Below are 15,930 nucleotides of genomic sequence, written 5' to 3' on the forward strand. Positions count from 1 at the left end.
GTGGCTCTAGGGGAAGGTCCTGTCTCGTCTATTTGGTGGCTCTAGGAGAAGGCCCTTCCTCTTCTGTTTGGTGGCTCTAGGAGAAGGTCCTTCCTCGTCTGTTTGGTGGCTCTAGGAGAAGGTCCTTCCTCGTCTGTTTGCGTGGCTCTAGGAGAAGGTCCTGTCTCGTCTATTTGGTGGCTCTAGGAGAAGGTCCTGTCTCGTCTATTTGGTGGCTCTAGGAGAAGGTCCTGTCTCGTCTATTTGGTGGCTCTAGGAGAAGGTCCTTCCTCGTCTGTTTGCGTGGCTTTAGGGGAAGGTCCTTCCTCGTCTATTTCAGCTTCTAGTAGCTTCTAGCAATCCTTGGTTCCTTGGCAGCTGTCTTCCCTCGTGTGTGTCCTTGCCTGTTGTGCTCTTTCTGTAAGACACCACTCCATATTACTCTTCCATGTAGATCCAGATGGTCACGGTCATAGGTATAGGGGTCAGGACTTGAACATAACTTGTTGGGGGACACGATTCAGTCCATAAAGGGCGGACCCCTGGGCCCGTGGCGTCCTCGGATCAGCTCCAGCACGGAAGGGATGGATGCTCACATCTGGTTCCCTGGTCTGTGCCTGCAGCGTCTTCCTCGACGACTTTCTTGCTTCCGGGAAAGGAGAGCAGGCGCCGCAGCTGGAGTTTGAGCAGCTGCCCTTCAGCCACCCTCTGTTCATCATGTTCTCGTCGGGCACGACCGGTTCTCCCAAGTGCATGGTGCACTCGGCTGGGGTAGGTCTCCGGGGCAGAGCGCAGCAGCCTGTCTGTCTCCCTTCGTGTTCTGTGATGGGCCCTCCCAAGGGCTGACGGCGGTGTCCACATCGTCAAACCACCCCCACGCCTGGGGTTTCAGTGTGCAGCCCCCATAAAGTGGAGGGCCAGAGTGGGGATCTCTAAGTTAGGGCCACAGATAGTTGCTGTGCTGGGGGCTGTGTGGCACCTGCTCCATTTCCACAGAGCCCAGAACTCACAGAGTGTGCACTGGTGCCAGCGGTCAGGGATTTCCACACTGTGGTTGGGACACCTCAGTGGACTCAGTGTATAGGGTTCAACCAGAATGAGGTAGAACGGGCAAGACTAGAAAATATCAGCACATCTCAGGTTTTAAGAGGAATGGGTATTGTTTCAGGAAACCTTCGTTATGTAAGTATATATGTGGGTGTATGCATGTACTGATTGGCATTGTGAAATGTACATCTGACTGGGTTGTTGTCAAAAATTTGAAAGCCTCTGGATTCTGTTATAAAGTGTGAGTGATTGAAGAAGAGCTTGCCATGCCTTCCACTCGCCCACTGATTTCATCAAAAGTCTAACTTTATTAGAATACCTGAAATCATATTCCACTACTAAACATTAGATTTCATATTTATACAGGTAGGTCAGGGACTTTTAAGTTTTAATTTTGGAAAAATTTCAAACCTAGAGAAAGGTGGCAGGAATAACACGAGGCGCCCGGTGATACCCTTGGGCTAGATTTGTCCGTTGTCAGCCTTCTGCCCCTTCGGCTTTGTCTTTCTTTCTGTGTGTATACACACACACTATCATTTTTGGTTTTGCTGAGCCGTTGGAGAGGAAGGTGCAGACATTGTGACCCTTCTCCCCGCAGTGCCTGAGCAGCTGTCCTCCGAGATCAAGCTTGTTCTCTTACTGCACCTTAGCATCATCGTCAGACTCAGGGAAGTTGACACAGAAACGACACCGTCATCTGCGGTACAGTCCGTATTCAGATTTGGCCAGTTCCCCAGTAACGTCCTGTGTGGCACTCAGGCTGCATTGCATGCGGTTGTCATGTGTCTTCAGTGTCCTGTAATCTGGAAAGCTCCTCAGCCCTTCTTTGTCTTCCATGACTTGGACAGTTTTGAAGCACCCAGGCCAGGCACTTTGCAGAAGGGCTCTTGGGTTTGTGTGATGCTTCCTCATGGTGAGATCCGGATGGTGAATCCAGACCTGTGCCTTCCTCAGTGCATCCTGTCAGGAGGCACAACCGTGCCAGTGTCCCTTGTTACTGTGAATTACCCAGGTCATGCTTGTAAAGTGAAACTCCTGGGGGAGCTGACGTTTCTAACCCCTGCTATCACGTCTTACCCCCTCGGATCATGCCTTGCCCCTGGACTTGGTGAGAAGCTTCTTTCTAACTCACGGGAAGTCCTTACTTGGACTGGACCTCTCCTGGACTGGCCTGCAGGAACCATAATCCTTGCGGGGTTTCACACCTGTGGCTCTGGTTCTCAGATTGCTCCGGGCTCTCTCCGTGTCTGATTTCCCAGTTCCCTTTCAGCTGGCCTAGCAGGAGACAGGAAGTTCCCATGGGGAGGAGAAAAATCTAAGTGCCTTGGTCAAACCCTGCAGTCTCCTTTTCTCCGCCCATGCAGAAGAAGAGAGTGATTCAAGTGGAGAAAGCCCAGGTTCTCAGTTTCCCAGCTATTTCTTGATAAGATGACGGGATTTGAAAATGAAGCAGAGAATTTCTCTTATTCTAGCTCATTTAGCTTTTACCCTTGTTCTGTGTACCTAGAAGTAGTTTGAATCCCTTCCATCAAGAGGAAACATTTACATGTGAATCGTTTTGAAGGCTTACACAGCTTTCACAGAGTGTTCTCATCAGAGCATAGAAAGGAGTCTAGACAGCTTTATTATCACCTGGATTTGGATTTAGGGAGGGTTGGCACAGGTTATAAAATATATCCACCTCGTACAACACGTCTGCTCAAACACAGCGGTGTGGGGGCAGAAGAGACAGATCTCTGCAGAAGAACTCCAAATAATTTATGAACATACTCCGCCCAAAGGAAGGTGGAACATAACTCCTCACTCCTTATTGGTGGGCTGCGCGTCGTGGCTCCCTCCCACAGAGCTCGGTCTGGCAAGGGGAGAGAGTAACTTTACAGCAGAGAACCCTGACAGACATCCCTCAGCCAGGTAGTCAAGGTCAACACCAACAGTGCAAAGTCATGTGGACAGTTGGTATCCTTGATATCATGCCATGAGGATGGCAGTCTACCTCGGTGGTCTTCTTCCCAATAACCCGTGACCCCAGTCTAACCGTGAGAAAAACATCAGACAAATCCCAGCAGAGGGGCGTCCTACCAAATGCCTGTCCAGTACTCCCCACAACTGCCCAGCCCATCAAGAACAAGACAGTCTGAGAAATGATCACAGCACAGCCAAGGGGAGCCTAAGGAGACAGGACAGCTGTATGTAGTATGGGACTGCATGGGATCCTGTCCTGGGACAGGAAAAGAACGTTAGGTGAAAACTAAGGAAATCTGAATACAGTGTGGACTTGAAGTGGCAAGAATGGATCAGTGTCAGTCCGTTAATTGTAACACATATACCATACTGATGTCCAGACCCAAACAAAACCAAACCCGTTGCCGTCGAGTGGGTTCCAACTCATAGTGACCCTGTAGGACAGAGTAGAACTACCCCATAGGGTTTCTTCCAAGGAGCTCCTGGTGAACTGCTGACCTTTTGGTTAGCAGCCTAGCTCTTAACCACTGCGCCATCAGGGCTCCATACTAATGTCAGGTGTTCATAAATAATAGGGAAAATGGGGTATGGGGTATATGGGAACACTGTATACTGTCGTCCCAACTTTTCTGTAAATCTAAACCTGTTCTAAAAAATAAAGTTTATTTAAACAAAAGCACGCAGTTGGTGACTTCTGAACAAACTGCAGAGGTAGGGTGGGGGTGGGGGGTCCAAAGGCTTCATTCTTGTCTTGGAAGTAAAACTGGCCAAAATCCAAGTTGCTTTTCTGTAGGAGTGTGATGTCCTTGTTGTCCACGCCATCCCATTTTATTAATCAGGTCAGGGCGTTTACAGTCTAAGGTGCAATTTACTTTGGGTGCTGCAACCCTGTTATCCCTGGTGAGGGGTGGCTCTGGGCTGCCTTGCCAAAGGCCTCTTAACAAACCACAGAGATGAGAATTTTCAGAAACCTTGACAACAAGGAGAGGGGGCTGGCAAAAACAGCAGACATTTTAGGAAACACTGAAATGTATAATTGTACTTTTATTTTAAGTGCGTTTTGCATAGTGAATGTCACTTTCTTTTAGGAATGGAACATAAAAAATGTATTACATGTAACACTGCTCATAAAATCATGGTGCAGGTATACTTAGGGTGTGGAAAATTCAGGAAAGCTTGTATTCTATCTTCAGTGGGCTGTAGCATCCCCTTTCTCAAGAGTGATCTTGACGGCAAGCTTGAAAACACCGAAGTGATGCCAGGCCCCAGAGGTCGAACTGTTTAAAACGTCTGTGGTTTGTTGGGTGGGCTGTGTTCCTGGTGTGTTGATTTGTGGTTTCTAATCCAGGACCAGTCTCAGAAAACAGCCTCTTTTTCTTCTTCTTTTAAATTAACACACACACACACACACACACACACACACACACACACACACACACAGAACACCATGCTGCTTCTGCCTTCTTCCCTCAAGAAAAGCATTCAGACTCAGCCATGAATATTTAAGATTTAAATGAAAAACTATTGACGTGAATTGTCAAGATTGACACGGGGAAATTCTTGAGCGTGAGGTCAAGCTCTTGCAAAGCCCTGTTTGTTTTATACCATCAGAGAACTTGGGAGTATTGAACTGATGGATGAAGGGGGTCTAGACGTGCCAGGCTCAAAGCTGACTGGATGGATGAAGATACAGATTTAAATGAAATACGGATTTTAAATAAAAAAGAAAATGGGAGGGGAATTTACCACAGGTTCACATAACCAGAGAGCTCCATTGCCTTTTAACGGGATTCACTTTGTAAACATTTAGCATTCACCGAAAGACGTCCTAAAGGGTTTATGCCCAGAGTTTTGCACACTCACTCCTAGTGAGAACTGCACGTGTTCTGGGACTTTCCACAGAAGCTGTGACTGTGGGCTGAGGAGAGGCTGTCCCTCCCTCTGCACAACGTGTTCTTGTTAAATTCAACGCTGGGGGCTCAGCTGTAATGGGCTGAATGCAGATAGCCCAGCGGGCATTCTACGAGCCCTGCAGTATGTTGGGGGTTGCTTTGAGCTGCAGGCAGGGCCTGTGATATCCCCCCTCAGAGCTGGGCCCCTGAGCTGAGATTCTGACCTGAGGCCACTGAGCCGGGGGTGGCACCGCAGGCTATCCTCCATTGGGATGGGAGCCTGGCAGGCACGGGCGGGTCTAACCCTTGTTGTAGAGGGGTTCTCTCACCCCATCTCTGGCTTGGCCTCTCAGTAATTTCGTTTCTTATCTTCCTGAGGTGCGTGGCTTCCCCAGGCTGTCCTCAGTCACCCGAGCACTGAAGGCTCAAAGATGGGAGGCAGAGCAGGCAGAGTGTCCCTCTTGAGGCTTCTTGCCCCTCACAAGGCGACTCCCTCCAGCAAGGAGAAAGGAGGCTCACTTCTTCCTGGCAGGCAGTGTGACGGAGGGTGTCTCTGCCTTTGTACAAGGGACCCTTAGGCAGCAGCAGCCCCGTCTCACACTGTTTCCCTGCCCCTGCAGGGCACCCTCATCCAGCACCTGAAAGAACACATTCTGCACGGCAACATGGGCAGCAACGACATCATCCTGTACTACACCACGGTAAGGGCCGGGGGCCGGGGGCCGCGAGCCTCCATAGGGCCCTGTCGGCACTCCTGCTACTACACGGCCAGTTCAGTGCCGAAGTCTTTGTGTTTGTTTAGCTCCAGAACCACCCACAAGTTCTCCCTTTGGAGACGTGACGTGTCACTGTTGGTGGGTATGTGCCTACCTTTTTGGATTTAAAAAAAAGAAAGCTCTACTTGCCTATGGTAAACATCTCAGGCAGCACAAATAGGATGTGGGGTGAGAGGCTGGTGTCTTCCCGGGTCCGGAAGTGACCTCGTTAGTCCTGTTTCGGACGCGCGGCCTGCAGTACGCACTGATGCCTTTGCAGGTCTTTTTTTTTCGGGGGGAGGGTTGTGGTTTCACATACCTACCCTTTTTCCACGATAGGGTTACAGCACACACACTCTGCTGTGCTTGTTTTGCGACTTAACAGTGTCTTAGAGATTGTTCTGCATCAGCCCATACCTCATTCTTCTTCATGGCTGCCCAGTGTCTAACCTGGAAGTGCTTGCTGGGTGGCAGATTCTGTTCTAAGTGTTTTATGTGGGTTAGCTCATTAAGTGCATAGTGCTCCGTAGTGTGTTTACACGTGTTTGGCCTAATCCTTCCCGTGTCGATGGCGTCTAAGTTGTTTTCAGTCTTTTGCCGTCACTAGCAGTGCGGCCGTAAAAGCTCTTACCACATCTTTACACACATGTGCAGACATTTCTGCAGGATCAATTCCTGGATGTGGCATTGCTACTTCCCAGCATTGTGCATTTGAAGTGGACGCTTGTTGCCAAATTTGAGCTCAGTTTTAGGTGGTCTTCTAGGGAAATGCTAGGCTGAGTGACAGATTGGGGGAGGGGGTAGCCCTGTACTTGATTTACCCCGAGATCCTTTTGCTTGTTCCAGATCGGCTGGATGATGTGGAACTGGATGGTGTCTGCCCTCGCCACAGGCGCATCTGTGGTCTTGTATGACGGCTCCCCGTTGGTCCCGACGCCCAACGTGCTCTGGGACCTGGTGGACAGGATAGGGTAGGTACCATCAGAATGAGGGCGTCGTCATCCAAAGGTTCTTTATGATCAGACACAAAAAGCCACAGCTGCCTCCAGCCAGTGTGTGGAATCACGGTGCTGTCCTTGGGACTCTTTGCCATTCTGGACATCCTGTCTCAGGGTGGGGATGTGTGTGGCAGGGGCCACAGGAAGACACTGAGATTGTCACAGGGCGATGGGGGCGGAGCGGGCACTGGTACAGACTGACCGAGAGATGAGGACCCTTCCGCGTAGAGTGATGAGGCAGCCCTGCAGGGCGAACTCTGGAGATCATTAAGGTGTCAGAGAGGGAATATGAAGTTATTTCTGGAACGTAAGAACCGCCAGAGAAGTCTAAAAGGAGGAAATTTAAAAAAAAAATTTGTGCTTAATTCTTTATGAACTCATCTCTAAGTTTCTTCTCTAACCTTTCGAGTTGCTGTTGTCAGTGTGATCCCATATAGATAATTCTGTAAAAGAGCACAGTGCTCAAGGCAGAGATTCATTGCTAGTTAAACTAAACTATTGCTTGGTTTACAGAAGACTTCAGGGGATATTTTTGGTTTAAGATTTAAAGATTATCTCAGGGCAGTAATTTCAGGGGTTCATCCAGCCTCTGTGGCTCTAGAAAGTCTGGATTCCATTATAATTTGAAATTCTGTTCTGCATTTTTACCCCTTTTGATCAGGATTCTTCCATAGAATCTTCTTTTTATTCTTAACAGTTTCTACATGTACCATTCAGTGGCATTGATTACATTCTTTGAGTTGTACAACTACTCTCTTCCTCCTTTTCTGAGTTGTTTCTCCCCCATTAACATAGATTCCCTGGCCCCTAAGGTTCCTATGTAATCTTTCGAGTTGCTGTTGTCACATTAGTCCCATGTAGATAGTTCTTAAAAGCACATAATGCTCAATGCAGACATTTTTTACAAGTTAATAAGCTTAACTATTGTTTGGTTTTAAGAAGACTTCAGAGGATATTTTTGGTTTAAGGTTTAAAGATTATCTCAGAGCAGTAGTTTCAGGGGTTCATCCAACCTTCATGGCTCCAAAATGTCTGGCGTCCATGACAATTTGAAATTCTGTTCTGCATTTTCCCCCTTTTGATCAAATATTTTTCTATAGAACCTTTAATCAAAATGTTCAGTAATGGTAGCCAGGCACCATCCAGTTCTTCTGGTTTCATTGCAAAGGAGGCAGTTGTTTATCTTCTATAGAATCTTTAATCAAAACATTCAGTAATGGTAGCTGGGCACCATCCGGTTCTTCTGGTCTCATGGCAGAGGAGACAGTTATTCATAGAGGCGAGTAGCCACACTTTCCATTTCCAAAAGGAGGAAAATTGAGGACCATAAAAGCACTGTTTTACACAGGGATGGTGAACTCAAGAGTGAATTACAGCCTGAGCATACAAATGTCCTCAGGAAGCAGCGAGGGTCAGTTCATAAGGGGCCGGTGCAGAGTCCCCCGACAGCGCACATCAGAAGTGCTTGGACTTCCCACCCCCTTTCTCCGGAGCCTGGCCCCGCTGCCTTCAGCTGCCCCTGGTGACGACTAGACTCGCACTCATCAGGAATGTACTTCTGGAATGTGTTCCACGGCTTCCAAAGCAGTCACTGCTTCCCCGCAGCCTGCTGATCGTTCTTTCCTTTGCTGAACGGCAAGTGGGAACCCCAACTGCAGAGGCAGAAGTCATTGAAAATGCAAGTATCCTGCACCAGGAGGAGGATCACGTGCCCCCTCCCCCCATTGTCAGAAAACGTCAGAAGACCCATCTTCATTAGGGCCTTTTTTGCTGATGAATTAATCATAGGGCCTTGGGGTTGGATCACCGTGGTCGGTGCGTCCTGGCCCCTGCGGTTCTCGGGTACCCTCGGCTTAATGATGGGCTTTCGTGACTAAGAATGTAGATGCCGGCAGAGATCCAGGAGGCTGAAGTTGACAGGCTCTGAAATGTCCTAATTACTTCACATCTGAATCCGCCCGTGGTGGGGAAACAGGAGGAGCCGTGAATGTTTTTAAATCCACGGCCATTAACATTTTAAATATAAGTTTGCCTGGCCGGTGTCGTATTTAAATCCTGACATTTGGCTCACGGTATTTGATATTGGAAGGGAAGGTTATTTCCTAATGAGATTGTTTCCAGGGAAAGGTTAATAAAATCCCTAGGAACTGAAATACCTTTGAGATCTTTACCCTTAATTCCATTAAGCCAGGCTTCAGGTGAAGAAACGTGCTTTCTTTTAGTGGGGGATCAGAGAAGAGGGGTGGAGAGAAAAACGTACATCCTTAGGATTTAGGGTTAATAAAGTTGAGGGATGAAGGGCCCCGGGGAAACCCAGCTGTGTGTATATATGTGAGTGTGTGAGAATATGTGTGAGTGTATGAACGTGAGTGTGTCAATATTTGTCTGTGTATGTCAGGGTAGATTAGTGAGTGTGGTTTGTATGTGACAGTATGTGAGAACGTGCATGTATGAGTGTGTGTATGCGTGCATGGTAATATGTGTGTTTGTGCTGAGTGTGTGTGAGTACATGTGATGTGTGTGTGTTCACAGCTGTGGTCAGGCTCCACGTAGGAAGCATGTATGAGCACCTGCTGTCTGTCGGGCTCTGGGCTGTCCCCTGCCAGAGGACCTGACATGGTCTGTGACACCCACGGTGAGGTCTGGGCTGGGGGGTGGGACTTCACAGCACCGGCAGGTGCTGAGGGCGAGAGTCCTTAGATTGCAAGGTTCAAGTCCTCGCCGTGGCTGCCAAGGAGAACTGAAGGAGTCCGTGGGTGCAGGCTCCCCTTGCTTGGCCCACTTGTGGGGTTAACTGAAAGGACATTAAATGCCGTCTCTACAGTCCTCCTGTTTGTGGCAAGAGGAGTGGTCCTGCAGAGTCCTCGCGTGCCACTCCTGGGCCTGATTTTTAAAGTAATGCTGGTCAATCTAGGAATGAAATCTTTATAGGATCAGCTCACAGATCTGTTAATGCAATGGACAGCTGACCCTTTGATTGTTTTAAAAGACTCTTTTTCTTCTACCTTGGGGGTGGGTCATGGGCTCCAGGGGCCTGGCCACGGGGATACTCTGGGAGCGAGGGCTGGGGCCACAACTCTGGGGCCTTTTCTCCAGGTTTAGCGTGTAGCTAGGCTACAGGAGTCGTCTCCTGCTGCAAGTGGACATGGTGTGGTTGGCTGGTTCTAGGTAGCAGGCTTCTGCTGGGTGAGCACTCACCTTTCAAAGAAAGAGAATTGGTTGAAGAAAAGCCAAGGAGGGAAATGACATAGTTAAATAATGCTCTCGCCTTGAAAACGACGACTTGTATCTAACATAGCGTTCTCTGAGTGCAGATGAAGGGGTAAGCGACTTAATTCAAAATGTTTGATGAGAACGACAGTTTTCTAAGTTTCATTAAACGTCTGCTTACTTAAGAAAAGGGGCTAGGCCGAGAAGTTGACGTTGAGCACCTGTTTATCTGTTTTTTTTTTTTTTTTTAAAGAACCACCATTTTACTCTGCTCGTAGATTTTGTGGGTCGGGAGTTTGGGTGGGGCTTGGCTGGGCAGTTCTTTTGTTCCTGGTGGTTTTGACTGAGGTCACTCAGTGGTACTCAGCTGGGTGGAAGTCTGGTCTGCAAGATCCAAGACAGTTCCTCTTGCATGTCTGGAGCCTGGAGTGGGATGACTTAAAGGTTAGTACTGCCAACCAGGGCATCTGCACATGGCCTTTCCATGTGGCTTGGCTTCCTCACAGCACGGCAGCTTCAGGGTGATTAGACGTTTTACCTGGTGGCTCAGAGCCCCAAGCAGGAATGTTCCATTGCACAAGGAGGAAACTACATGGCCTTTCCTGATCTACTCTCAGAAGTCTCACAGCATCACTGCAGCCAAACTCTATTGGCCTCTGAGGCAGGCGAGTGGGGGTGGTGGTGGGCAGGAATGCTCTAGGAGTCCTCACTAGCCATAGGCTGAGAGGAGACATGGCCTCCAGGTGCCACAGGCAAGGGTTGTTCTCCTTGATCTGGGCTCAGCTCAGGAGCACGAGCACCTGTTTTAATAAAGAATCTACTTCACTGGAAGGTGTGCGCGTGAGGTTAGAATGTGAGGGGTCTTACATTTTATAGCCTCCTTCAGACCCTGAGATAGAATATTCTGTAGGTGGGAAGGCAGATGATTGTTTGAGTAGGACCAGATGTTCCAGAGAGCCAGGCCGTCTGCAGTGGGAATGAATGGAAGCCCTGCCCCCGTCAGAGTCACTGCGGCACTGTGACTCGCTAGCAAGTCGATATGAAGTAGTAGTAATTCAACCCAGAAAACGAGGTGTCTTGGTTTTCGCAAACTTGTCAGAAATGAATCACTAACGTAAGAACGCTTTGGCGGGTGTCACCTGCAAGAGCCCTGAAAAGTGTCTGGTTCTTTCCTTCCTGCCTGCGCCTTTGTGGCCCTTAGCATCACCATCCTCGGAACTAGTGCCAAGTGGCTGTCCGTGCTCGAAGACAGAAACATGAAACCAGGTGACTATGCCTCTTGAAGTGCTTGTTGCTTGAACTGCAAGCCCAGGGGAAGTGGCCCAGTGTGCTGTGCGTTTCCTGCATGCAGGTGGGCCTTAGGGCGCCGGGGTGAGTTTTAATCTTCGGTGGTTCTGCCTTCCAGTGGAAACCCACAGTCTCCAGACGCTTCACACGATCCTGTCTACCGGCTCCCCCCTGAAAGCGCAGAGCTACGAGTACGTCTACAGGTCCATCAAGAGCAGCGTGCTCCTTGGCTCCATCTCAGGTACGCCCCAGCTCCGAGTGTGTGAGTCTGTGCTCAGGGGACACGTTGCTGTGTGGTCGTGTCTGCTCCCCACCTACAGAGGGTATCTGAGTGGGGACCATTGCTGGCAGCAGTGGCTTAGGTTCAGGGTTAATGCTGCCCCCTGCTTGGTGGCCTTGGAGCCTGACTGCATTTCGAGCTCCTTCCTGAAATACAAGTGTTTCCCCCTGGCACGTTCTCTCCTGTGAGACGTCATGGGCCGTGGTCCTCCCAGCTGGGCGGGTTCCTGGTTTTCCGGCAGTGGTGTGAACGTCAGCACCGTGAAGGAGCCTGCCGCGGGACGCGCCTGCCAGGGTGGTGCCTTGCGCCTCGTGTCATGACATTCGTTTCCCACGATCCCACGTCTTGCGTTTCAGTGTGGCCCTGAGAGCTGTTTGGTTTCTCTTCCAGCTGGGAGACTCGTTCGAAAAGTAAATCACCCAGGCCTGAGGGTTCTCTCCAGTGTTTAAATCCCGTCCTCATTCTCCCTGAAAAGAAGCTCTGGCTGTCCGGGGACTTTTCCCTTGATCTGGGGGAAGGGTAGCAGGCCTTTGTCCTTTGGGGCCTTTCTCCTATGTTCACTAATAAAAAATGCAGAGTTTTGCTCAGCTTTCTGAATTTTGAGTTTCCTTCTGCTGCTGTTTGCAGGTGGCACTGACATCATCTCCTGCTTCGTGGGCCAGAATGTCTCGATCCCTGTGTACAAAGGGGAGATCCAAGCCCGGAACCTGGGCATGGCAGTGGAGGCCTGGGATGAGGAAGGTGACGGCCTCAGCTCCGTTTTGTTTCTCTGACTCAGTGGGGTGACTTGGAAGCGCTTGGATGTGTAACCTTGCTTAGTCACAGTTCTCCACAACTGTGCCCTGTTGGAGAGGGTCACCCCCGCAACTTGCAGAGCAGTGCCCTGGGCTGCCTGCCTCCCCCCACCCCGGTCTGCTCCTCTGAGAAGTGGGGGTTGGGCTGGAGCTCACAGGAGATCTGTGTGCTCAGAAGGGGCAGGTGTGCAGTGCCCCTGCGGTAGCTGCACTGCCCGCCAGCCCCATGCCCCGGCCTCGGCGAGGGCCCCGTGGGGGAGCTGGGTTGACTCTCTGCTGGTCTTGGCAGCCTGCAGTGGTCCTTCACTATAAATCAGCCGAGCCTCTTTGTGTCTCCGGCCCAAACAAGGCCTGGCTTCGTGTGTCATTGTATTTAAGTTCATGGACTTGAGTGGCCTGACCTGCAGTCGCCATTATTCCAGGCTTGGTGACTGGTGGGTGCTTAGCTTCTTTTCTGTTGCTTCCACACCAGGAAAGGCAGTCTGGGGTGAGAGCGGAGAGCTGGTGTGCACCAAGCCCATCCCCTGCCAGCCCACGCACTTCTGGAATGACGAGAACGGGAGCAAGTACAGGAAAGCCTATTTCTCCAAATTCCCAGGTAGGTTGGGTAGATGCGGCTGGAGCTGCCGGGACCCCACCTTGGCTGGGCTTTTTCTCTGATTCTCTATGTCTCCCCATCCTCCCCACCCTCCCTGCCCCAGCCTGGCCTCTGCCCCAGCCTGGTGGAGCTGCGCAGATCTCATTTTGCCCGTGGAAGCTGATGATGAATTATGATCACTGTCTTGTTTGAAGCTTGATGCCATCATCTGAAACCGTAACTTGGGTTTAGTTTATTTTCGTCCCCCCACTGTGCCTAGAGTCCCCTGGCCCCGAGCCCTGCTGCTGGGAGCTGGCCTGACCCCGGTGTGTCCGTGTGGGGGCAGAGGCCTGTTTCTGCCTGCTCAGAGAGGCATGGTGGCCGGAGGAAGTGTCCGGCTGGGGTTTTTTTCTTTCCGTCTCGCACCCCATTACCCGGTCATTATGGCGGTCCTGGTGGAAGAGCACTTTGCCGTGGAGTGATTTACAGCGGGGCAGGCCACTCTCTCTGACTGACACTATGCTCTTCCTCCGAGCAGGACTTGCCCCAGCGCAGGCAAGTCTTTATTTAAAGCCCGGGTTCTTGCCTTCTCTTATTTCATCAGCAACCTCAAGTTATTGCTGCTCTGTAATTCATAATTTAGCAAGCCTTCTGTTCTGAGTTATTTATACTAAGTGCTTGCTTCCTGCAGTCTCTAGAAAGGTGATTTGATGTTACATCAACCACACACGGAGGAGCGGGGTGTCAAGAGTGCCTGTGGTTGGGCAGGGCTTGCCACGGTCACCCTGCTCTTCTCCCGCCTTGCACGCCTGCATCACACGCACACACCACCTCCCCGGCTCTGTGCCTTCCCTGCAGGAGTGGCCGGAGGACCCCGGGTGAGGCTTGGCCTCCCCTGGATACCTGCTGCTCTGGGCCCTGGCAGTGTGTAGCTGTCGGGACAGACCCAGGCAGGATGGCGAGAGAGACACAGAGCAGTGTCCCCAGGAGGCTGGAGCATTAGAAGCTCAGCGGGAGGACCCTTCTAAGAAATGACATCTCTCTATCTTCTGCGACGCTGCTCTTGGAACACTGTCTCCTATACGAGGGTTCATGTGATAAATGTCTCCCCGTCTGGCTGCACGCTGCCGGCCACGACACGGGTCTCCCCTGGGTGTAGCCGGCTCAGGGTGGCTTCGTGTCAGCATCAGCTGCTTCTCTTCTCTGCCCTCCAAGTATCTGGACTTAGCCTGTGAGTTAGCTCTCTGCCCTGCGCTGTTTCTCAGCTCAGGCTGCATTACTGGGACTGTTGCAGTAGCCTCCTGCCTGCTCCAGTCTCCCCTTGCCAGCACCTGGCTCAGCCCCTCCTCTGAGACCCGTCTCCCGCTTTCCTGCCCTCCACTCACAGCCTCCCCTGCCCTCCCGCAGTCGCCCCCGCTTCACGCCCTCCAGAGGCTGGCCTCACCCCCCTGGTCCCTGTGGCGCCTGCAGTGGCGTCTCTCACGTGCTGCTGTACATCAGAACTGGGTGTGCAACCCACAGATGGCGTGCCCCTGGGGGTGGGGGCCGTCTCATTTCCAGCCCCCCTCCCCTAGCCCTCAGGCCCATGTCATACACGTTGCTGTCATGCCTGCCATGCCCGTCCATCTGTCCCGGCAGCCGGCAGGAACATCCCCACGGTGGCTCTGCCTCTCTGCCCCCTGCAGGTGTCTGGGCGCACGGTGATTACTGCAGAATCAATCCCAAGACTGGGGGCATCGTCATGCTGGGCCGGAGGTGAGAGGCTGCGCTGCCGTGGGTGGCGGGGTGTGTGCGCTTTTGGTGTGAGCGTGACCTTGCCCAAGCGCCTGCCCTGCTCAGGGTTGGGTCCCCACCACCCCAGTGAAGCTGGCCTCTGCCTGGGGTCTGGACCCTTCCTTCCTCCCTCTTGTCCCATCCTCTGAGCTGGCTGACCCCGACCCTGCGTGACCCCGATCTTCCCACCCTGGACCTCTGCAGGAGCCTGTCTCTGACGGAGAGCCTCTGAGGCAGTTTGCTCAGTCTGTGGCATGGGCTGATGGACCCCTCAGGCCCTTCCTGTCACCCCTGGAGTGGGGCATCCCTGTGTGCACCTTCCTGGGGGTGGGTCTCGCCCGATCCACGTTCCCGAGCCTGCTGCGGGGGCAGGGAAGGGGCGCTGAGCAAAGGTCCGGCCAGTGCCCATGGGCAGCCTTGCACACAGGACTGGGGGCTGGCGGTGGGCAGATGTGTATGGCCCAGCACATGGCCGCATACTGGGAGTAAGGGACATGGGTCAGGTGGAAGGGACATTGAGGGGGCTGGCCTTCCCACAGGGGGACCTCCTGATGTCTACCTTTAAGTTTGGAGAGAGGAGGAGGGGGTAATAGGGAGGGGAGGAGTTGAGGGAAGGGGCAGTTACCAGCCAGGCGTGGAAGGGGGTGAGCGACCCCCGGGGCCCCACTGCTGGGTGATCACGACCTCGTCTCTTCCAGTGATGGCACGCTCAACCCCAATGGAGTGCGGTTTGGCAGCTCGGAAATCTACAACATTGGTACGTAAGTCTCTTCTCTTTCTCCAGAGTTAGCCTTGGGTCATCCAGGAAGGAGGGATGTCCCAGAGGCCTGATTTCCCAAGAGCCCCCTTTTGGGATAACCCGGGCTCATCTGTTTTTGAGGGGGAGAGTGGACGTGAATGCACATCTGCTTTCCAGAACACGCCTTGTACACCTTTGCCCCAGTTCACAAAACCTCAGGGCGGGACTGGGCTCTCAGAGTCACTTGGTATGAGCCCTTGCTCAGAGTGAGCTCGGTCGATTGGTTCATGAGGTCCACCTTCCGTAGGTGAAGAAACAAGCATAGAGAGGTTGTGTGATAGGAAAGGCCACGTAGCCACACACACAATGCAGACCCCCAGGTCCCAATCACTACTGCACGTGAGGGCCTTCACCTTGCCCTGCCAGGCCCAGCTCAGACCAGGAGGCCAGCTTCCCTGGAGGTGGGCACACCTTCAAGAGGCTAAGTGGTTCTGGTGTCGGCCAAACTTGAGACGCCTTGATCCAGCCTCTGTTCCTTCCACTGGGGGAGGCCCTGCTGTAGGGACCTGCTTCTTTTTTTATTTTTAATTAATTTGAAACTAAGTAAGTAACGTACACATGGAGCCTCCTTATAAAA

General features: G+C 51.7%; 1 protein-coding gene across 3 annotated transcripts in view; it reads left to right on the top strand.

Moving 5' to 3' along the window:
• Window positions 1-15,930, top strand: part of AACS (acetoacetyl-CoA synthetase) — a 54,793-nt gene that overhangs the window by 32,845 nt on the left and 6,018 nt on the right. For all 3 annotated transcript variants that reach the window (XM_004385005.3, XM_023739272.1, XM_023739273.1), the window contains exons 8-16: window positions 603-750; window positions 5,501-5,581; window positions 6,482-6,606; window positions 11,045-11,109; window positions 11,249-11,371; window positions 12,038-12,151; window positions 12,677-12,802; window positions 14,467-14,536; window positions 15,253-15,311. In XM_004385005.3, the coding sequence (XP_004385062.1) occupies window positions 603-750; window positions 5,501-5,581; window positions 6,482-6,606; window positions 11,045-11,109; window positions 11,249-11,371; window positions 12,038-12,151; window positions 12,677-12,802; window positions 14,467-14,536; window positions 15,253-15,311 (911 nt within the window). The remainder of the gene's footprint in view (window positions 1-602; window positions 751-5,500; window positions 5,582-6,481; window positions 6,607-11,044; window positions 11,110-11,248; window positions 11,372-12,037; window positions 12,152-12,676; window positions 12,803-14,466; window positions 14,537-15,252; window positions 15,312-15,930) is intronic.

Source organism: Trichechus manatus, unplaced genomic scaffold (genome assembly GCF_000243295.1).
Source record: "Trichechus manatus latirostris isolate Lorelei unplaced genomic scaffold, TriManLat1.0 scaffold00131, whole genome shotgun sequence".
Lineage (NCBI taxonomy): Eukaryota > Metazoa > Chordata > Mammalia > Sirenia > Trichechidae > Trichechus > Trichechus manatus.